The 21,633-nt window shown below is 54.5% G+C and overlaps 1 protein-coding gene across 2 annotated transcripts; it reads left to right on the forward strand.

Annotated features, from left to right (window-relative positions):
- Positions 1-1,843: 1,843 nt before the first annotated feature.
- PHF19 (PHD finger protein 19) lies at positions 1,844-21,530 on the forward strand (the record flags this gene model as incomplete). 2 transcript variants are annotated; one of them, XM_081103768.1, is made up of 15 exons in its annotated part: positions 2,111-2,162; positions 5,878-6,074; positions 6,585-6,666; positions 8,989-9,084; positions 9,612-9,712; positions 10,157-10,305; positions 11,029-11,124; positions 11,852-11,920; positions 12,096-12,216; positions 14,021-14,088; positions 15,270-15,431; positions 16,016-16,103; positions 16,725-16,810; positions 17,206-17,301; positions 18,987-21,530. In XM_081103768.1, 15 exons carry the CDS (start codon positions 2,111-2,113, stop codon positions 19,327-19,329), a joined length of 1,806 nt encoding a protein of 601 aa, XP_080959894.1. In that variant the 3' UTR covers positions 19,330-21,530. The 2 variants fall into 2 exon arrangements, with proteins under 2 accessions (XP_080959893.1, XP_080959894.1); XM_081103767.1 differs by lacking the exons at positions 10,157-10,305; positions 11,029-11,124; positions 11,852-11,920; ... (5 more) ...; positions 17,206-17,301; positions 18,987-21,530 and having other exon boundaries at positions 1,844-2,162; positions 5,874-6,074; positions 9,612-9,977.
- Positions 21,531-21,633: the final 103 nt, after the last annotated feature.

A 21,633-nucleotide genomic window follows, 5' to 3' on the forward strand; every position in this document is an offset into this window, starting at 1 on the left:
GTACAAATAGGTCACAGCGTATCTATCTGGATGGTTGTTCATGAATAATTAACCAATGTCTCATTTTCACAATTATATGTGGAGTAGAGCTGCGTCAGTGAACTGTGGATGAGAGCATCTTGAACTTGGTTGGATGTTACCCAAATCCACTCCAAAGCAGTGGTGGCCATTTATGCCTCCGTTGATGGTGTCGTGAGGGTTCCAAGCTGTCACATCCTCGCCACCCTTCTCCCTCTCCCCACATGGACAGACTTCTTCCTCTTTGCCAGTCTGCTGGATGTAAAACGGACTCTCCATTTGCATCTCTCACATGGCCAGTGAGGTTGAACCTTGTTTCATATTTTTGGCCATTACGTTTTCCTCTTTTGTGAATTGCCTGTTATTTTTAACCTTTTTTTTTTTTTAAATTGGACTGTTTATCTTTTTCTTGTTTGTCTTACACTTTCAACTTACTTCTACCAGGGCCCAAAGCAAATTCAGATTATGGCATTTCTCTGCTCTAGACATCCAATGTCTCCTCTAGAACATGCACTCTTGCCACCTTGCTCAGTGGCCCTGGATGGCCAGTGAGCTGAAAATCAAGTTCAGCCCATTATACTCAGCTCCACCTTCTCTTCCAACCTTGCCTTCCACTGCTTCCCTGCAGACACCTGAACTCCAGCCCAATGCACACAACTCACGGCATCCCAGGCTCCTGCAGGTACCATCTCCTACACCTGGCAGGCTCACCTCCCTAGTTCCACATTCTACCTAAATGCCACCTTTCCCATGATTTTATATATATATATATCCTCTCTTCTCAATTCAAAGTTACAGTTGCCTCTAAACATCACTGGTGACACTGTACCTTTCCGGTGACATTTGTAATTTCCTGTTTGAATAACACCTCACTTTACACACCGCTTTTTTTAATACAAAAGTACCTGATCCTTCATCATGCCATTTTAACCTTTATTCATAATCTAATTTTAACCTCATCTATGCAACAGCCCTGTGAGATGGAGTAGTATTATTACCCGCTTTGAGGAACAGCGCCCCAAAGGGGAACTAGCTCACCACCCCAGATCCCACACTGGCTCCAAGGCAGAGCTGAACTCAAAGGCAGGCCTCCTCCGATTCCACATCCCGTTCACCGCACCACGCCTGTCATGTTTACATGTGTTATCACTCCTTGTACCAACACCTGATGCCCCATGAGATTGTGCGCCCCGCAGCTCCCAGTCCTAGTCCCCCCGCAGGGGGGCACTCAGTGAATATACTTTGTTACTGTGCCTGTTTGTCTGCCTTACACGTCAGTCCCGTTGCCGCGTCTATACTGTGTCTCTCCTTGTTTGTATGTGTCTACACTCTGTGGCCGTCTGTTGTATGTTCGTGTCACATATACGGTGTGGTGTGAACTTGCGTCTGTGCTGTGTATGTTTCTGGGTTATGCTCAAGCTGTGCCTCCGTGCTGACCGCGCTGCCAGCGCAGGGTGTCGCGGCGTTGATGTTGTGTGAATCCCGTCTGGGTCGCCCTGGGTCGCGTCTACGCTGGGAGCCTGCACGTCCCTGCCGTCTGTGCCAGCTGCCGGTCTGTGGCTGCGCGCAGAGCTGTTTCCTCGGCAAGCGTGCGCCCGCCCTGAGCGCCCCGCGCGGTGCTTGTCCCGTGGGTGCCCGGGCTGTGCCTGCGCCCCGTGGCGCGGCCGCGTCTCGGCTCTGCCCCTGCGGCCGTGCACTCGCCGCGTGTGTGCGCCCGCCCGGCGCGCGGCGGCGGCAGCGGCGGCGGAGGAAGATGCGCGCCCGCGGCAGGCGGGGGCGGCCCGGGGCGGGCGCGCGGGCGGGCGGGGGCGCTGCAGGGCCCCGCGGCCGCGGGCTCCAATGGCGAGGCCGGCGCGGGCCCCGCTAATTACATAAGCGGGACGTCAATAATTCGCGGGAAAACGCGAAAAAGATGGCGCCCCGCGCCCGGGGGGCCCCTTCCTGAGCGCCCCGGCCCCTCCCTTCTTCTCCTCCCCCCTCCTCCCCACGGCGCCCCCGCCCCGCCCCGCCCCCGCCGAGACCCCGACCCCGGCCCCACGAGCGGACACTCGGCCGGGCAGCCGCGGGCCGAGCGCAGCCGTCTCTGCCGCGGATGCGCCTAGTGGCCAGACTCCGAGTGGGACCGGCGGACACGCAGGCTCGCGGTAAGTTGAGCGCTGCAGGCGGCCGGCCGGGCCGGGGACGCTGAGCCGCACGCTCTCCCTGCGCACGTCTCTCTTTCGCAATCTCCCAGAACTCGGGCTGGCGAACGCCGCGGGGCGGGGGGAGGGGGTTGGAGTCCTGGGGAGCCGCGCGCCGGGGGGATGGAGGGGGATGACCGGTGTCCGCGGCGGGCGCTCCGCCCGGGTCCCCGAGCCTTTGCGGAGCGTGGGTGACAGGTCTCTATTCCTTTGCCCTAAATCTTTACTTTTCCTGCTCCGGGGAGGAGTGGGGTGTAGGCGAGACCAACGGGTGCGTTTGGGATTTTGCTCACGTCCGAAGTCAGGCTGCGGCAGATTGGGGAAGGGGGAGGCCCGGCGTCCGAGTGACGGAAGAGCGGAGCGCGGATCCGTAGGGGGTACTTGTGCAGCTTTTTTCCTCCCCTCAACAACCTTTTTAAAAACCCAACGGCCGCCTTGGGAGAGGCCCCGGCGTATGAATCATCCTCGCTTCCTGCCCCCGCCTGGCCCCGCGCTCCGGGTGCCGCGGATTTGAACTGGACGCCGCCGGGAACCCGCAAAGAGGCATTTCTTTGCAGATGGGTTTGAATCAGCCAATCACAGCCCTCGGGGGCCCGCCCCGGGGGGGATGAGACGCAGGGCGGGGGGGCGCCACCCGGGGGCCCCCTCGCCCAGCCGGTGGGGCGGGGGCGCGGCGACCCGGCTGGCTCCTGGCGGCGCGGCAGGGGAGGAAGTGTCAGTTTGTGAACCTGCCGCGGCCCGGGCCCCGAGCCCGGCGGGCGGGGACCTCACCGAGCAGGGGAGTCAGGTGGTGGAGAAGGCAGGGATTCGGACCGAATGCTCTGCTCAGTGCGTGTGCGCTCTGAACTGGAGAAAAGAGAGGAATGGGGACAAGGGAGGCGGACGCGATGGCCGCGCTCCTGTCTGGAGAGCCAAGACCCCCGCCGTGCCCTGCCTGCCGGGGGCCCCTGACGTGCATACACAGGTATTTAGCTTCATATGCTCACCGACATACTGTTGTGGACATCCAACACAGTCTCACAGGAGTACACACTCAAACGGAAAATACATGGGACTCTCTCCCAGTGTAGAGATAATCATAACACCAGGTGCCCAGCGCCAAGGCAGAGAGAGAGAGGGGTGCAGGGAACAGAGGGAGGCAGCGTTTGGCTTAGTGGGGAGAGTGTGGCGGAGCTTGCAGCCAGGTAGGGCCGGAGGGGGCTTTGGGGAGGGCTTCAACTGCCATTGAAGGCTCTGGGAGTCACAGAAGGGTTCTCGAAGAGAAGAAGAAGATGGGAATTGGCCCCGTAGAAGAGTCTGGTGGGGAGGCAGGAAAGCAAGGAGTGGCCCGTTTAGCCCTGGGCGCGGGTGGTATCATTCCCACCCCCAGGTGCCCAGCATAGGAGAGGCACGAGGCTCAGGAAACAGTTATCGAATGACTCAATGGCCCAGGCAGGTGAGGCGCTAACTTAGATCAGGAAGAAGGGTGGAAAAGTCAGAGGGAAGTCACTGTGTGTAAAGTTGGCAGCTGTGGCAGCTCATTGGTTGGAGAGGTCTGATGTGCTTGGGGGTTCTGGGGACCCCAGTAGTATCATTAACAGGAAGAGTGAAAGCATTTGATAGGCTGGTGAGAACCAGGCATGGAGAGAGTAGCATGGGGGTGACAGCTATTCCAAGCAACTTTGCATCTGAGTAAAAGCGTAAGTACATTTAAATGTCCCAGCACTGGTTTCCATTAAATCATCCCATAATTGAGAGCAGAAAGGGAGATTACAGAAGACACAGATGGTCGAGTCTACACCAGTTCACAAAGCCACACAGGCGTTTTCCTTTCTGGGTAAATTTTCTCTGCCAGCTCTCCGGTTAGGAGTGGAGCGTATAAGACTTCCCGCTGCTCCCTGGAGAAGGTCTGCCCCTCAGAGAGCATGCACTATACTTGCTTATGGCAGTGATTTTCAACCCGCGTGGCACAAGAATTTTTAAAATATGCAATACCTGACTGGTTAGTCAGGGGCGCACTGATCTCTTTTCCCTTAGATTGTCAAATTATAAAATGACAACAGGTGTAGGGGAGGTGGAGGAGGGTATGGGGGTGATAAATGGTGATGGAAGGAGATTTGGCTTGGGGTGGTGAACACACAAGACAGTATACAGATGATGTGTTATAGAATTGTACACCTGAAACCTATATAATTTTGTTAACCAGTGTCACCCCAATAAATTCAATCAAAGGGGAAAAATGACAACAGCCAACACAAAAATAGCCTTCAGGTGTGAATGCCCTGAATTGAACCATAAATATAATTGCATCTTATTGGTTATGATGCATAATAAGGTTGGGTCTGATTAGTTAATTCTTGGTACCAGAAATCCTTATATACAAGTATAGGCACCTGATTTTTTTTTTTTTTTAATCCTCACCCAAGGATGTGTTTTTACTGATTTGAGAGAGAGAGAGGAAGGGAGAAGGAGAGAAAAGACATCAATTAGTTGCCTCTCATACCCACCCTGATCAGGGATCGAACCCTAAACCTGGGCATGTGCCCTGACTGCTTTTGGTACACAGGACGCTCCAACCAACTGAGCCACAGCGCCAGGGCTAGGCACCTGTCTTTTTAAAAAAGTCACTTTGGAGCAAAAGGATAGGCAATTACTACTACTATTCCTATTATTTTGTAAATCAGTCAAAATTATACCTATTTTTTTTGTCAGATTGGCAAAAAATACATTTTTGGGGTAGGCTGCAGAATTTTAGTAATTAGCTTATGTGTGCCATAAGGTAAAAAGGTTGAAAATCACCAGCTTAAGGGATAAAGCCTCAGGTTCCTAAGCCAGAGAGTGTGGTTCAGACCCCTGACCTGCAAGACTGCTTTGTGGCTGGCTGAGATTCTTCTCTGTAGAAGGCAGTGTGGTAGGGGTGGGAAGGAGAGCAGGACTTTGGCTGGGCTCTAATGCTGGCAGGTGGTTCTCGGCATCTAGAAGGGTTCAGGAATCTGGAGAAGGCGCTGCAGCGTAAATTAATAAAGAGACTAGAAATATAATATACATTTGTAATCCGTGGGGGAGCCAGAGGAGGCTTGGCTATAGGAACCAAGTTCTTTGAATCTCCAGACCCCTCGCTCTTTATTGACACAAATGCCCTAAGGCAAGGTAGATATACATATCAAAGGCTAAAGTTTGGTATACAGTAGGCATTGTTAGTTTTGGGGGAACTGCCTTGGGCTGTTCAGGTGTTTGGCCTGCAGGAGGCAATAACATGTAGATTAAAGTGCCCTCAGCTGTCTGCCAACAGGCAATAATGTATGCAAATCTTTAGGTGTGGGGAAATGCATTTAGCAGCTAAGTCTTAGCTATTCCAGCAGCAGGTAATATGTATTCAGCCCTGCTGAATCCCCAAGTTCCATCAACCTTTTGATGAAACTTCTTGCATTTATGACATGCTGGAATTAGCTTCCTGCAGGGCTCACCTGATTATGAGCCATGGCTCAACCCTGGACCAGCCACTTTCCCTTGCCAAAGCCCAGTTTTCCTACCTGTAAAATGGGAATAAGAGTGTCTCCCTTGCAGGGTTGTCATGAAGATCCAGTGAGATAATAAATGCATCTGGCACATACCACACATCACATAGATGGTGGTTCCCTTCCTTCTCCTGTGGCTGAAGCAAGGAGTAAAAAGCCTGTTCTCTTTCTCTTCCAGTAAGAGTGGAAACCGATGGAGAATCGAGCTCTGGACCCAGGGACTCGGGACTCCTATGGTGCCACCAGTCACCTCCCCAACAAGGGGGCCCTGGCAAAAGCCAAGAACAACTTCAAAGACCTGATGTCCAAGCTGACGGAGGGCCAGTATGTGCTGTGCCGGTGGACAGATGGGCTGTATTACCTTGGGAAGATCAAGAGGGTAAACCTTTTCTCCCCGGCCCCTGTCCCCAGGCTTAGCATCTCTCTGCTTATCCTATGGCCTAGGCTGGTGATGGAGGATGGAGGATTGCTGGGAAATTCCCTTCTTGTCCCTCATGCTCAAAAGCTGAATATGGAAGGAGCTTTTGCAGGTGCCAGTCTTAGAGCTAATATCACCCAACCAGTTCTTTAAAAAAGCGCCTTTCGAGCCTACAAAGCAAAATGGGATCAGATTGGAGAGGATCACAGATGACCATCTGGCTTGTTCTGTTCTCAACATTCCCACCAAGTTGTCCCTCATCCGTGACTGTACAAGTCCAGTGGCTGGGCATGTACTACCTCCAGGAGCTGCCATCTACCTTCCCTCTGGCCCACCTCTACTTTCTGGAGCACAAGGAGGGGGTCACGTTAATCTCTGTGTCCTGTGGGGACAAAAATGGGAGAGGAAGACCAGGTTCCATGGCTTCTCCCCAGCTACTTGCTCACATTGCTCCTTCCTCTCTGTGCCCAGGTCAGCAGTTCAAAGCAGAGCTGCCTTGTGACTTTTGAAGATAATTCCAAATACTGGGTCCTGTGGAAGGACATACAGCATGGTGAGTATTCCTAAGGTTTCAGACACCCCTGCCCCACCCACTCTCTGTCCTCTCCCCTCCTCCACCTCTGTTTTTTTCCTTCTCTTCTTCTGTCTCTTATTCCCGGTATCTGACCTTGTCCATGAACCCCCAAGCGCCCCTGAGATGCCAATCAGATAATCAGTTGTACATTTTCATGGAAAGGCCTTTGATGACATTCGTCATCCCCTCGAGTGTCCATGCCTTATGGAGGAGGCAGCAGCTGGAGAAGGTGGCTCGGGAGGTGCTGGGAGCGGCGTGGGTCCCGGCCTGCATCTGCCTCCTCGCTGCCCTTCATCTCCTGCTGCACGAAGCTTGGAGTCCCTCTGGGCTAGGAACAGGGAGCGGCCCAGGCAATCAGAATTGTCGTCTCTAGATGAGCACAGTGTCCCCTACCGGCATGTGAAGAAAACTAGTGGAGGCAGCTCTATCCATGGGGGGCAGAACAGGAAAGGAGAGATGGGCCAGGCAGGTGAAGGTGGGCATGCCAGTGGAGCAGGGCCAGCTTGCACAGTTGAAAGGGAGCTGGGTTGGGTATCATCCCTGCCCTCAGAGAGTTGACTGTCTTAAGTGATGGCATTCTTGCCACCATTCTCCCATCCCGCGTACATGACAGACATCACTAATGAGTCACAACACTCATATATTTTCAACATGGAGCTCCCAGCAGCCTGCCTGCCATTCATGCTCAAACAGGAGAATAGATGTGATGGTGGTGGGGTAGGGAGGCAGGCTTTAGGGTCAGATACTCCTTGACAGAGGTCTGGCTGTGCCATTTAATAGCTGCATATCCTTAGGCACGGGATATAATCTCTCTGACCCTCAGTCTCTTCTTAAAAAAAAGGAGATGATGAAAGCACTGACCTCACAGAGTGGTTAAATGAGATAATCCACATAAAATGCTTATCCCAGAGTTATAGGGGGGCAGTTTCTAAAGAATTTGTTACCATAAGAGATGATTGCAAGAAGCCTGCCAAGTAGGGGCCACAGAGCCCAGGCAGTCAGTAGAGTTTCTAAATGATCTTTATCACCAAGATGGTGTGGCTAAGGCAGACTGATTCTTTTCCAAGCCCCTCTCACCTCAATTTATTATATAAAGATCCAAAGCAATAAGGACCTCCTCTCCTGTTACCCTCTTACTGAAAGCGCAGGGAGCCAGCTACTAAGGAAAGACAGTTCACTTTAGCAGACCATGAGTAGGAGGCTCACCTGGGGAATCACTTGGCTCCCATCAGATACCTGCTCTGGGTGGGCAGGGCAGGACAGCAGCCCCTGGGGCTTCTCCCAAGGTGAGAGCACAGGCTGAGCACATCTTAGGTATTGATCCATCGCTTCACGAAGCCCAAGACTTACTGAGACCCACAAAGTGTGCAGATACTGAGGAATAAGGGACGAGAGCATTTATTGAACTCAACAAACAGGTATTGAACATGTGTCATACACCACACGGTGTATGAGGTCCTGGGGACACCCTGATGAACAGATAGCATTTCAGTCTGCTAGTGGAAATAAGACAGAAACACACATCAGCATGTATTTAATGTATTCACTCAAACCGTTCACACATAAACACATGTTTCTTCTTCAAGAGAAACAAAAAAAATGCAAAGGAAAAAAAGAGATGGAGAGGGAACCTATAGTTTAAAAGCAATCGAACAACCTTAAAATTGTTATGACACTTATTTGAGACCATTGGAAATGTGAATACTAACGGAAGGTATTGATATAAAAAACTTATTTTTAATTTTTAGGTGCAATAAAGATGCTGTCCTGGATTTCTTAAAAAAGAGAGTTTTAGTCTTTCAGAGATACATACTGAAATATTTATGGAAATAATTGGGTATCTGGGACTTGATGCAAAATAATAGCAGGAAGTGAGTGGGAATATTATCAAAACAAGATTGCCCATGAGTTCATAATTGTTAGTGAGAACACAGAGTTAAATTATAACATTTATAAACATTTTTTAAATTATTTAACATAAAAAACTGCTTAACAGATCAAGTTAAATCAGGCAGGAGAGGCTGCATGATATGGTCAGAAGAACAAAGGATTCGATGTCAAACAGATACGGGCTTGACTCCCACCTCCCTGCTTAGCAGATCAAGGGACTTAACATCTCTGGGCCTCCATTCCCCGTTTTTAGAATGGCGTGATGGCCACAGCCCCTCAGAGTGGTGGGGGGGAATCCGTGAGTTGGCGTGCGGGGCCCGGGGCAAGGCCCAGCGCACAGGCTCAGCACCTGGAATGCGATTTTTAACTCCCAGTTCCGCCAGCCAGACCCAGAGGGCTTCTCTTTTTCAGCTGGTGTTCCGGGGGAGGAGCCCAAGTGTAACATCTGCCTGGGGAAGACATCAGGGCCACTGAATGAGATCCTCATCTGTGGCAAGTGTGGCCTGGGTGAGTGTGATGAGCAGACGCTCAGACGGCCCTCACCTGTGGCTCCCCGCAACCCCCTCCACACACACACACACACACACACACACACACACACACACACGCCCCTGACAGGCAGTGCCTCAGACTGCTGGGTCTTCAGCTGGCTTCCTGCTTCTCCTCGAGCTCCAGAGTGACAGGGGCCAGTCTCTGGGAGTGAGGTCCCAGGGAGGTGACCCTTGGAGAGAGCGGGGCTTTGGAAAGTGAGATGAGTTACGGAACCTGGAGCCCCCCTGGGTGGAGAGCACAGGTGGGAGAGATGGGGCACGGAGGCTGAAGTCAGACTTTGGTGCCGCCTCCACTGGGGCCCAGGCAGTCTCTTAGTCGCCTGCGTGGACACCAGCTTGGCTGGCCTTGGTGAGAGTCCCCTGGCAGCTGGCAGGCACCCAGGTCCTGCTGCAGCCCTCCCCTGCCCTGCCGCGCCGCCTTTGGGCTGACGGCCTGGGGCCACGGCTGCGTCCTTGGGGCACCCACCACACTCCTCTGTCTAGGTTACCACCAGCAGTGCCACATCCCCACAGCAGGCAGCGCCGACCGGTCCCTGCTCACACCCTGGTTCTGCCGACGCTGCATCTTCGCGCTGGCTGTGCGGGTGAGCCCCTCATCCTTCAGTCCCTGCCTCTCCCCTCTCCAGTCACAAGTCCCGCGACTTTCTGAGCTCCGGTCTGAGTCACAGAGCCAACGTTTTGGAGGCAGACAGCGCCTCTGCCACACACTCGGCCAGGCTCCGTAGCCTTTCGGAGCCTCAGTTTCCTCAACTGTGAAATGGATGCGGTTTTGGTGTCAGGAGTAGGAGGCCCCCAATAAATGGAGCCTTACTATTAAAAGAGAAAACCATGTATGTGCCCACACTCACTAGTTATTATTGTGACTTTTATTGTGCTTATTACTATTAATGGCGATCTCCTGTGAAAGAGAGAGGATGGATTTTGGATTCTGGGGAAAAGCTCCTTGCGTCTGACTATGTTGGCGGATCTGCGGGTCCCCCTAGTGGGCATTTCCCTTGTGGCCCAACCGGCACCCATATCTCCCGCAGAAAGGCGGCGCGGTGAAGAAGGGCGCCATCGCCAGGACGCTGCAGGCGGTGAAGATGGTGCTCTCCTACCAGCCCGAGGAACTCGAGTGGGACTCGCCCCACCGCACCAACCAGCAGCAATGCTACTGCTACTGCGGCGGGCCCGGAGAGTAAGGCCGCCGGGCGTCCCCCTCCCCCCTCTGGCGGTGGCGGCTGTCTGTGGGCGGACCAAGAGTGGGAGGTTGAGTATCTCTTCAGTGGGCTAAGCAATCTGCGGTGTAACCCAGACCCCAGGTGATCCTGATGCTAGTGGTCCATGGACCACACCTGACCAGGTGTGAACCAAGCACTGTCATTACGGGAATACCCTTCTGCTGTTAGCTTATATTCAGTGAGTAGTTGCTGAATGGCCATGATAGGGCAGATCCAGTACCAGGCGAGGAACACCAGGCGTAGTGCTGCCCTGTTGGTTACAGGAGCCATTATTCTCCCATGAAGTCCCCTGAGCAAACTTGGCCCTGTTGGTGGTATTTGGGAAGAAGTGTGCGGGGCGCAGTCCAGAGGTGGGGACTGCGGTGTGGCCTGGTGGAGGGGTGCTAGGAAGTCAGGCAGGCCCGGATTTGAGTCACCATCCACCACTTGTTTTCTGAGTGACCCTGAGCAAGCCATTCATTCTCTGACTCGTCTATAAAATGGGGTTAGTGGCCCATCCTGAGCCCAAATGAAAGCAAAGCCCCTGCTTCCAGGACCTCCCCTGGCACAGCCTAGTGCTCGGTCACTGAGTTCCTTCCCTTACCCCAGTGGAGGGCAGGTTTCTGTTGGGAAAGGTTGCTGAGGCTCCTGTCTGGCTGGGGGTGCGGGCCCAGGTGACCCTGGCTCCTCTTGCTCTCCAGGTGGTACTTGCGGATGCTGCAGTGTTACCGGTGCCGGCAGTGGTTCCACGAGGCTTGCACCCAGTGCCTCAATGAGCCCATGATGTTTGGAGACCGGTAGGTGCCGATCTGTTCTGGCTCAGCCTTGAGTGTGAGGTGGGGGGACAGGGAGAGCAGTAGCAACTCCTTCAGTCTACCTGCCAGGCTCTAGTTAAGTGAGGGGGGGCATCTCTGGGGGAAATCCTCAGTAGAGGAATATTCTAGACCACATCCTAGTTGCCATTGATTTGTGGGGCTCTTAGACAAAGCCCTACCTTCTCTAAGCCCCGGTCTCTCTAAGTGTCTGGGGAGGAGGAATGACACAAGCCCTGCCCCATCCTGCCCAGGGGTTTGTAAGAACCACTGGGTGAATGGATGACTTGATCCAGCTTCTAATCAGTGGGGCTAAGCTCATGGGAGGCCTATGTGCATCAAACCAAATATGTGTGCCGGGGTGATTGTGTGTGTGTGTGTGTGTGTGTGTGTGTGTGTGTGTGTGTCAGAGGGGAAAGAGCGTGGCCACTGCAGCCCAGCCTAGCTCGACCCCTTCTCTCTGAACTCAGCCACACTCCAGGGTAGTGACACTGGGGAAAAGGGTTGAGGTAGGGGTTAGAGGGGGGGTAGGGGAGTATTTTTTTGGGGGTCTCTGTCCTGCCCGTACTCCTGCCCCCCTGGGCCTCCAGCCCTAGGAATGGGAACAAGCTGACTATGGGAAGGCAGTGGGAGGTGAGGGGGTGAGGGCGCTAGATTAGGGTGGGGTGTCAGAGCCTCGCCCACCACAGGCCTCCTCTCCACCTGCCCACAGGTTCTACCTGTTCTTCTGCTCCGTGTGTAACCAGGGCCCAGAATACATTGAGAGGCTACCCCTGCGATGGTGAGAGGATGGGGCTTGGCCCAGGCACCCTCTGTCCCTCCCAGCTCCCCCTCTCCCCCCCTTCCTCCAGGAACAATTCCATTTCCAACCACCAGGCCCCAGCTTTGCCCCTGTCCTTGAGCCCTGACCTTAGCCTGCTGCCTCACCCAGCCCCACCTCCTTGCCCCTTGCCCAGGGTGGATGTAGTTCACCTGGCCCTCTACAACCTGGGGGTGCAGAGCAAGAAGAAGTATTTTGACTTTGAGGAGATTCTGGCTTTCGTCAACCACCACTGGGAGCTCCTGCAGCTTGGCAAGGTAGGCAGGACAGGGGACGGCAGAATGGCGGGAGCCCGTTCCACAGTGGGGTTACACGGTTCCGAGAGGTTCCCCAGGGTCACACAGGGCAGGCTGGGATCCAAGTCCCAGTGCTCGCTCCTAAACTGCTGGCTGGGATTAAGACCCAGAGCCTTTGTGCTGCTGTATCCCTGAGTCCACACCTCTGAGCCTGTGCCTTGCAAGGGGCTTCCTGACCGAGATTTTGACAGTGGGCAGGTTAAGACCTCACAGGCTTAGCTGCAGGGAGCAAGGGATCAAGACTGGCTGAAGCAGGACAGAGCTGTTTGACCCACTCCAGATTACCTGGCTAGGATAGAAAGTGAAGTAGGCCTGCCCCCTGCTGGTCCTACTGTGAATAGCAGAAGTGGGCATCACAGGAGTTTCTGGATGTCAGAGGTGGACAGTGACTTGTCTAGACCCGTGGTCGGCAAACCGCGGCTCGCGAGCCACATGTGGATCTTTGGCCCCTTGAGTGTGGCTCTTCCTAAGCCTTAGGAGTACCCTAATTAAGTTAATAACAATGTACCCACCTATATAGTTTAAGTTTAAAAAAGTTGGCTCTCAAAAGAAATTTCAAGCGTTGTACTGTTGATATTTGGCTCTGTTGACTAGTGAGTTTGCCGACCACTGGCAGGGCATTTGGAGCTGAGCCAAACTGCAGCCAGGGCCTCCCCAGCCACTTCCACGTTCACCCTTAGAATCCTCTCCACCGCATGCAGAGTGAGGCATCTTCTCTCCTGACTGCCCCAAACCTTTCTTTGATGAGACAAGGATTTTTTTTTTTAACTTTTAAAAAAAGATTTTCATATAATATCTTCATTTACAGTGTTTGATAATTTATAAAAGACAAATATTAAAAGCCCTAAAATATAGGTAGAACTGGTATATTTTTAAAACAACATTTTTTGCTGATTTACAAAAAAAAATCATACATGCTTCTAGTAAAACAATTTTAAAGTATCAAAAAGCATAAGGAGTATGCTTGTTAAAAAAGCCACCCAAGTCCTGAGCAGTGGCTAGAGCGTCGGCCTGCGGACTGAAGGGTCCCAGGTTCGATTCCGGTCAAGGGCATGTACCTTGGTTGCGGGCACATCCCCAGTGGGAGGTGTGCAGGAGGCAGCTGATCGATGTTTCTCTCTCATTGATGTTTCTGGCTCTCTTCCCTCTCCCTTCCTCTCTGAAAAAAAACCAATAAATAAAAAAATTTTTTAAAAAGCCACCCAGCTTCCCACATCACACAACCCAGAAACAACTGCTGTTAACACATTTCCTTCCATCTTCTCTTCTCTGTGTACTTTTTATTACGTGGTTTAGGTTACACAGTATTTTAAACACCCCTTTTCAGTTTTCATTATGTTATAAATACCTTTTCTTATCATGAAAGAGCTTCAGAAACATTTTAAAGGCGGCGTTGATTCCCATCGTAGTTTTCCTGTTTCCTCCCCATTGGCCCAGCATTGGGAACATGCTGCTGCGAACATATTGTACGGAAAGCTTTGTCTGTGTTTCATAGTATGTCCGTATGATAGAGTCATGGAGTGGCATCATGGGTCAAGGGCATGGACACCTTTAAAGCTCTTGATATGTTTAGGACAGGAGTTACTCTCCCCAGTTACAGATGGGAACTGAGCTCAGGTGAAAAGACTTGTCTGGGGTCATGCAATAAGTCACTGGTTCTCACCTGGAGGACTCAGGAGACTGGAGGGGGGGGGGGTGTCGGTGGAGGCCTCCCCAGATGTCATTTGCCAGGGTCTGACTGTCCTGCTGGCCTGCTCCCCCTTAGCTCACCAGCACCCCCGTGACGGACCGAGGACCGCATCTCCTCAATGCGCTGAACAGTTACAAAAGCCGGTGCGTGCAGGGAAGGGAGTGCCGTGGGGCCCCCTACAAGTGGGATTTCAGTCTAAAGGTCTGTCCTACCTCGTAGCCTTTGCTCAAGCTTGCTCCCTGCCTGGGACTCCTGCCCCTTCTCTTTGACTGTACAAATCCTACCTGTCCTTCAAGATCCCGGGAGACACCCAGCTCCTCTGTGACACTCCCCCTGACCCCTCCAGCAGCGGGACACATTCTTGTCTGGGGGCTGCAGCCCTGATCTGAGGGCCCCTCCTGCCCTCGCCATCTAGTTCTGGGCCAGGCTCTGAGGGATTGACTCACCATCTCTCAGGTGAGTCAGTAGCTTCCCAGACAGACTTTTGAGTTCTTCTCAGAACCCACAGCTGCCACGCCCCTCGCTACCACCACAGGGAATGGCCAGGCTCCTTAGCACAGCATTCACGGCCCCTATGAGACCCTGCTGTGCCTTCTGCCTCTGGCCCTTTGCCTTGTTTATTCTGGATGTCAGCCATTCTGAAACCTTTGCTTTCGCTCCCATTCTTCTCTTTCATTCATTTGTTCCATCAACAACTATTTTATTGAACTGCTGCTCTGTGTCAGCCCTGTGTAGGCGTGAGGACACAGTGAGGATAAGCCCTGGTCCCTGCTTCCATCCGCCGCTGTCAGACTTACCCACTCTCTCTCCCACCTTCTCAGGGTTTGGGGCCCAGACACAGCCCTACTCTGCGTCCATGAGGCTCCTGTCCTTCCGGGGACAGTGTCCTGAGGGTAGGGCTGCGACTGAGCCCCCTCTGCAGCCTCAGAGCAGCCCAGAGGGTGTCGGAAAGATGAGGGCAGTGCCTGGAGGTGCTTTCCGTCTCCTTGTGGAGAGCAGAGAGCAGAATGAGGCTCCACTCAGGGCTGCAGGAGGCCTTCCTAAGGGAGGTGGCTTTGGGGCTGGTTGAGGCAGAGAAGAAAAGGGAGAGGAGGAGCAAGAGCCACCACAGGCAGTGGAAGAACAGGAACCACCAGCCACATCCTCAGCCTCCGCCTGGGTTCCCTGGTCCCACAGGCTTTGAGGAATCGGCGTCTCCTTAGGCCACTGTATTTTAGCTCTGGGTCCAGGGAAGTGAAGAGAGTAGTTTTAACGCTTGACTCTGCTCCCCAGGAGGATGGACCCGACAGACTCCAGAGCTTTCTCCTCCCCTACCCACCTCTAGGTTCCTCTGCGGCAAGGAGATCAAGAAGAAGAAGTGCATCTTCCGTCTGCGCATCCGCGTCCCGCCCAACCCGCCAGGGAAGCTGCTGCCTGACAAGGGCCTGGTGCCCACTGAGTACGGCGCCTCCTCTGAGCTGCGTAAGAGAGGAAAGAGCAAGCCTGGGTCAGTGCCCGGAGACCCAGGGACTAGGGCTGCAGCCAAACTCTGGATCCCAGCTCCCAGCCCCAGCGACACGCCACGCAATGGGCCCAGAGTGTGTGCTAGAGTCCAGGCAGGCAGGGAGGACCTGCACCTGCTGGTTCCGCTGGAGGCACCCTGGGGGGCCAGTCTGGCTGAGCCAGGGCCGATCCCACATGGGGACTCCTCCTGCCTCAGTCCCTTATGGACTGGCTTGGAGGAAAAGCCAGATCCGGGCACCCAGTCCTGCTGGCTGGGGGCTTAGGCAGAGAAATCAGCGTGAGGCGTCCCCGGCCTCCCTGGTGGAGGTGAGCCCCTCCTCCTGGGCGTGGGGACAGAGTATCCGGATGCATGTGCCTGAGGAGGCACCTTCTCTCTTCTGCCCATCATGCCTCCTCCAGCCCCTCCCGCCCTGCCGCCCCTTTCCCCTTCCCCCCCAAGTCTGGTGAAGGTGGCTGTCCTGCCCCCACGGCTGTGGCCCAGCCCCGCCCCGGCCCCTCCTCCCTCTGGCAACCTCAGGGGCCTGCAGGCTCTGAAGTGGCCACCCTCTGCCTTTTCTGTCTCCACAGTTTGTTGCCTCACGAATTCCAGCAGCAGAAAAGGCGAGTTTATAGAAGAAAAAGAGCCAAGTTTTTGCTGGAAGATGCTATTCCCAGTGTTAGTTTCTCATTCTCTTACTATCTCGCACACAGGGTCAGCACGTATTAGGGGAACTGTGTAGGAATTGTCCAGGCTCTGCAAGCCCAGTCCTTTATCTTCCCCAAGTTCTTTCCAGAACCTGAAGCGGGGGGCAAGGGTGGGTGATAATACCCTGTTCCCTCTGTCCAGGCGGGGAAACCGGGGCCAGGGAAGGGCAGTGACTTTCCTGAGGTCACAGCTCAGGGAGCAGCAGAGCCCAGCCTGCACTCAGGCTCCAGGGCTCGCTTCCCCCTTCAGCTGCCCACCTGGGGATGCAGTGTTTGCGGCGCCTCCTGCTCTTCATGCTCACACCGCCATCCCATTCTGCTGTCCTCCCACACCTCAGAGCGAACACTCCAGGGCTCACTGTCCACTTTTGCAGCTGAGACACTGAGACCCAGACATGGGAAGGTCATGCAGTCGGCTAGAGATGGAGTCAGGACGGGGTGACCTGCTCCCTAGTCAGGCAGGTCTGGGAATAAGAGGAATCGAGTCTTACCCTGGGAGGGTCCAGCCCTCAGAAGCTTGGCTGCACCGGCAGGCAGCTGTGTGGCCTGAGGCTCACTGGCCCCTCGCCCCTGCTCCTTCCTGTGTCCACAGAGCGACTTTACCTCGGCCTGGAGCACCAACCACCACCTGGCCAGCATATTTGACTTTTCGCTGGATGAAATTCAGAGTTTAAAGAGGTAACAGTGAGGGAGCCACCTCCACACCCCAGCAGCGAAGGCATCCTCTGGAAAGTGCAGAAAGCCTTTTGGGGGAGCGGGAGCTCTCCTAAAAGGGGAGGGTGACCAGGGAAGGCTTTCTTGACTCCTTGGACTCTGAAGTCTGGAAGAGGAGGACATGGACAGGCAGAGAGGAGGCCCATGTGTGTGCACATGTCTAACTTCAATCCAGACTCTTGGGTATGGAGTACGCTAATCTATAACTGCCACCCGACTGCAGGCGTGATGGCAGCAATGGGAGCGTGGGCCCCTGCTGGGAGGTCAGAGAGGCCCAAAGATGACTGGAGAGGTGTGTGTGGGGGGGGGGGGGGGCGTGCTGAGAGCCTATTACAGGCTCACCCTCTCTTCCCTCTCAGTGCCAGCTCAGGCCAGACCTTCTTCTCAGACTTGGACTCCACGGATGCCGCCAGCACCTCTGGCTCTGCCTCCACCAGCCTCTCCTATGACTCTAGGTAAGCTTCCTGGCAGCCTGGACTCCCATTCTACCCGCCCCCCCCCCCCCCCCACCCGCTGCCTCCACCAGCCTCTCCTATGACTCTAGGTAAGCTTCCTGGCAGCGTGGACTCCCATTCTACCCGCCCCACCACCCCCCCACCCGCTGCCTCCACCTCCCACTTCTTGCCATGTGCTCATTCTGTGAATCTGCGGGACCTGGCCTTCTGCAGCTGTGAGCCTGGGTCTGAGACCCTCTGGCTGAGTGGGCTTTCAGGTGGCTCCACTTTGATTGCTGGGTGGCATTTCTCTCTGGGTGGTTCTAGCTCAGGGCCATTTGACCAGCGGTTCTTTCTCTGGGGCTCTTGGCCTCTGCACGCCGGGAGGTTGCATGTCTGTGCCTCTGACCGCAAGGTCCCGACCCTAGTTCTGTGTTCCAGTCTCTGAGGAAAGGAGCCGTGGATTTGGAAGCCTGGTGGAGAGGAGAATGACATTCTGCAGGGTGTGGGGTCTGGGAGGGGGACAGAAACCCCAGAGGCCTCGCTGAGGGGCCAGCCCGGTTGGCAATAGCCGTCCTCAGCGGTGTAGGGAGGGTGAGCTTCTGAACTCTGGGCTCCTTTAGCTCTATTTTGGGGTCCCAGAGGTCCCTGCAAAGTAGAATTATGTATCTTGGGAGTTTTTCTCTTGTTTGGGTGTCTTTTTCTGCTGTTGCCTCTGTATTTTCACTTCTTTTTTTTTTAATTATTTTTTTAATCAGGGAGGAAGGGAGAGGAGAGAGAGATAGAAACATCAATGATGAGAGAATCATTGACCGACTGCCTCCTGCATGTCCTCCTTTGGGGATGGAGCCCGCAACCTGGGCATGTGCCCTTGCCTGGAATCAAAGCCAGGACCTTTCAGTCCGCAGGCCAGTGCTCTATCCACTGAGCCGAAACGGCCAGGGCTTCACTTATTTCTTCCTGTTTCTTCTCACTAGCCCTTTGGCTCTTTCTGTTTCAAGCGTCTGAATGTGTGCCTCTTCTTGTGTGGCCACTTCTCTACCAAGTCTGCCTCTTGCTGCCCGTGTGTGTGCACATGCCTGTCTGACTCTTGGATATGGGGTACTCTGACCCATAACTGCCATCCGGCCCCATTTGACTTGTCTAGCCCAGACGAGGGACAAGGCAGTGTAAGCGGGGCCTCTGCACAGCCTGACGTCAGGAGGCACCGAGGATGGAGCCCCGGCCCTGTGTAGGGCTGGTTTCCTAAATATAGAGCTGAAGTGCTAACCGGTTTGGCTCAGTGGATAGAGCGTCAGCCTGCGGACTGAAGGGTCCCAGGTTCGATTCCGGTCAAGGGCATGTACCTTGATTGCGGGCACATCCCCAGTGGGGAGTGTGCAGGAGGCAGCTCATCGATGTTTCTAACTATCTCTCTCCCTTCCTCTCTGTAAAAAAATCAATAAAATATATTTTTAAAAAATATATAGAGCTGGACACACCGAGGTCTGAATCCTGGCTCTGTCACTGCCCAGCTGGTGGCTTCTCCCCTGGAGCCTGTTTCCCTCCCGTGGGGCTGTTGTGAGGATCCAGTGGGTTGATCCACACCTGGGCGGGGGGGGGGGGGGGGGGGGGGCTTGGGGGGGGGCGCTGTGCCCAGGGGCGTGCTCAGGAGGCGGCTGTGAGGATTCCCCCTCATTCCCCTCTTCTGCTCCCCCCACCCACAGACGGACAGTGGGCAGCCGGAAGAGGAAGCTGGCAGCCACAGCCTACACGCCACTGCGGGCAAAGCGGCGGGCAGCCGAGCCGAGTGGACGCTGCCCCTCTGACAGCGGGGCCGAGGGTGCTTCGGGCCCTGAGAGGGCAGACGAAAGCATTGACAGCCACACATTTGAGAGCATCAGTGAGGACGACTCATCCCTGTCCCACCTCAAGTCATCCATCACTAACTACTTCGGTGCGGCTGGGCGGTTGGCCTGTGGGGAGAAGTACCAGGTGCTGGCTCGGAGGGTCACGCCCGAGGGCAAGGTTCAGTACCTGGTGGAGTGGGAAGGGACCACCCCTTATTGACTAGCCCACAGGGGGTGCCAGGAGCCCTGGAAGCAAAGAGACAGTGGAAGCCGCAGGCTCCCAGGTTCTCTTCAGGGAGTGGACGGGGAGGGAAGCAAGACACAGCTGAGGTGCCTGGCCCAGGCCCTTCTGCGCCTCCGCTCTGCCGCTCTGCCTTGGGCCTCAGGCTCATCACCCCTTTGCCCGTGTCTCTAAGGTCAAAATGCCCCCACACACTCTGCACTCCTTCAAACTGTTCCTTCCAATGTGTGTCGCCCTGGTTCTGGGATGCTTTTTCCTGAAGCCTGAATCTGTCTTTGTCCCCGATTTTGTGTCACTTACCTCTCTCTCCCCTTTTGGGTGTGTGTGATTAGACACCTACACATGCATGCTGTCCCTTGTGTAACTACACACACGAGCCCAGATAAGGGCAGAACAAGAACCGCTGAGAAAGTGGGTGAAGGTGGGAGCTTTTCTCTCCCACTTTCCTGCCCCCCCCCCCCCCGCCCCTGTCCCTCCCGATCCTGGGAAATGGTGGTGAGGATAGGAGGCTTCTGAGAGCCTGTGAGGCAGAGACCGGCCTCTTCACTCCTCAGGCCTTGGGAGTCCCGGGTCTCTGCCTCAGAGGCACCAACACCAGAGCCCTATGAAGGCTAAGGTGTCAGCTTCTGGGGTCCCAGTTTCCTTTCCTTGGCTACACTGCTACATGGTCTTGGTGACCATGGAGTGGGGCCTGGCCTTGCTGGAATAGGGGTGGCCTTGAAAACCTGAGACAGGGAAGGGGAGTGGGAGGAAAGGAAGGCATGTCCTGCTAAACCTCCGAATGTTTCTGACGCCTCCCACCCAGACCACCACACACGCAGCTCAGTACACATTCACTCACACATAAGCTTCCATCCACATGTGCTCTCACCCTCCAGGCACACACACACACACACACACACACACTCTCTCTCTCTCTCTCTCTCTCTCTCTCTCTCTCTCTCTCTCTCACACTCCCCTCTAGTGACAGCCTGGCTCCTGCCTTTGGCTCTCCCTTGGCCCTCTTCCAGGGACCATGTGCTGCAACTAAATGTGAAAGTCCTGCTCCTGCCCCTTCTTTCAGCCCCTGACCCAGCTCTGACCCCATTGGGAAGCACAGGGGACTTACCCCCTGGCTCCTCTGCTGTATCCCCTGCCCCCCACCCCCACCCCCACCCGCCCCTGAACTGACAATCACTTTCTGGGACAGGTTGGGAGTTTTAAAGGGCCTGTGTCGTTCAGTCCCCTCAAAGAGAAGCCCTTGTCAGTGGGAGATAAAAAGAATTCTTAGAACCAACATTAAAACTCATACCAATCTGGAGGGAAACCAAAAATGGGAGGGGACCCCTCATTTTTGCTGCTTCCAGAAATATTAGAAACTGACTCACTTGATTGAAAAATGGACCAACGTGCCTTGACTCGGGGTGGGGGCCGTGCACCAGATGGGGACCGGACCTGCCAACTGCTGCATGGCCTTCAGCTTGGCTGGGCTTTGCAGGCTGCCAGCTGCTAAGCGAAGGTGGATGAACAGTGAGGGGATGGTTTTTCCATTCTAGGCTGACCCCCTCCCCACCTGTGAGCCTCCCGGGGTCCCTTGGATAGTTCAGATGCCTCTTGCCTTAAGCCTCAGCTTCTACAGTGCCTTTTTGATGGGACCTCACTTCCCCTAGCTTCCCTGGTGTGGACCAGACAGGGGTGGTCTGGAGGTGGTTTCCCTGGTGTGGATTAGACAGGGATGATCTGAGGTTGGGCCCAGGTCTCCCCCTTCTCAGCCCCATAGCTGCTGCCACCAAAACCCCCAACGGGGGGTAGGTGGAAGGGGAGCTGAGAAGGCAGCACCCTGCTCGATCTGTGGCTTCCTGCCTGGCTTCAGAGAGCATAGCAACCTCCCAGGCCTGCTCTCTAGGCTTCTGAGAGCACAGGACGAGCAAGGCCTGTCACAGATGCACCGACTCTACTTGAGCTCCAGAGAGCTCTGAGCTGAAGAGGAAAAGGAGGGGAAGGGTACCTTCCCCACTTGGGAAGTCAGTATACGGCCTCGCAAGGTCGCCCTGACTCTACCCCAGCCTTTGATTCGTGCCAGATCATAGCTGCATTACTGCCAACTGACCTTACGATAATCCTGTGCACCTTCTAAAGATTTATGGTTTTGAGTTGCTGCTTTTAATAACATGTTATATTAAAGTTCTAATTAATGTGTCTGACTTGCCATTTAAAAGCTCCCTTTGAGAAGTCGCCTATCTCCCCCAGTGAACTATCAGCAGTTGGGTAGCAGGAGGAATTGGCTCTGGTTTCTGGTCTTGG

The sequence above is a fragment of the Myotis nattereri genome (assembly GCF_964212035.1).
Source record: "Myotis nattereri genome assembly, chromosome: 12".
NCBI lineage: Eukaryota > Metazoa > Chordata > Mammalia > Chiroptera > Vespertilionidae > Myotis > Myotis nattereri.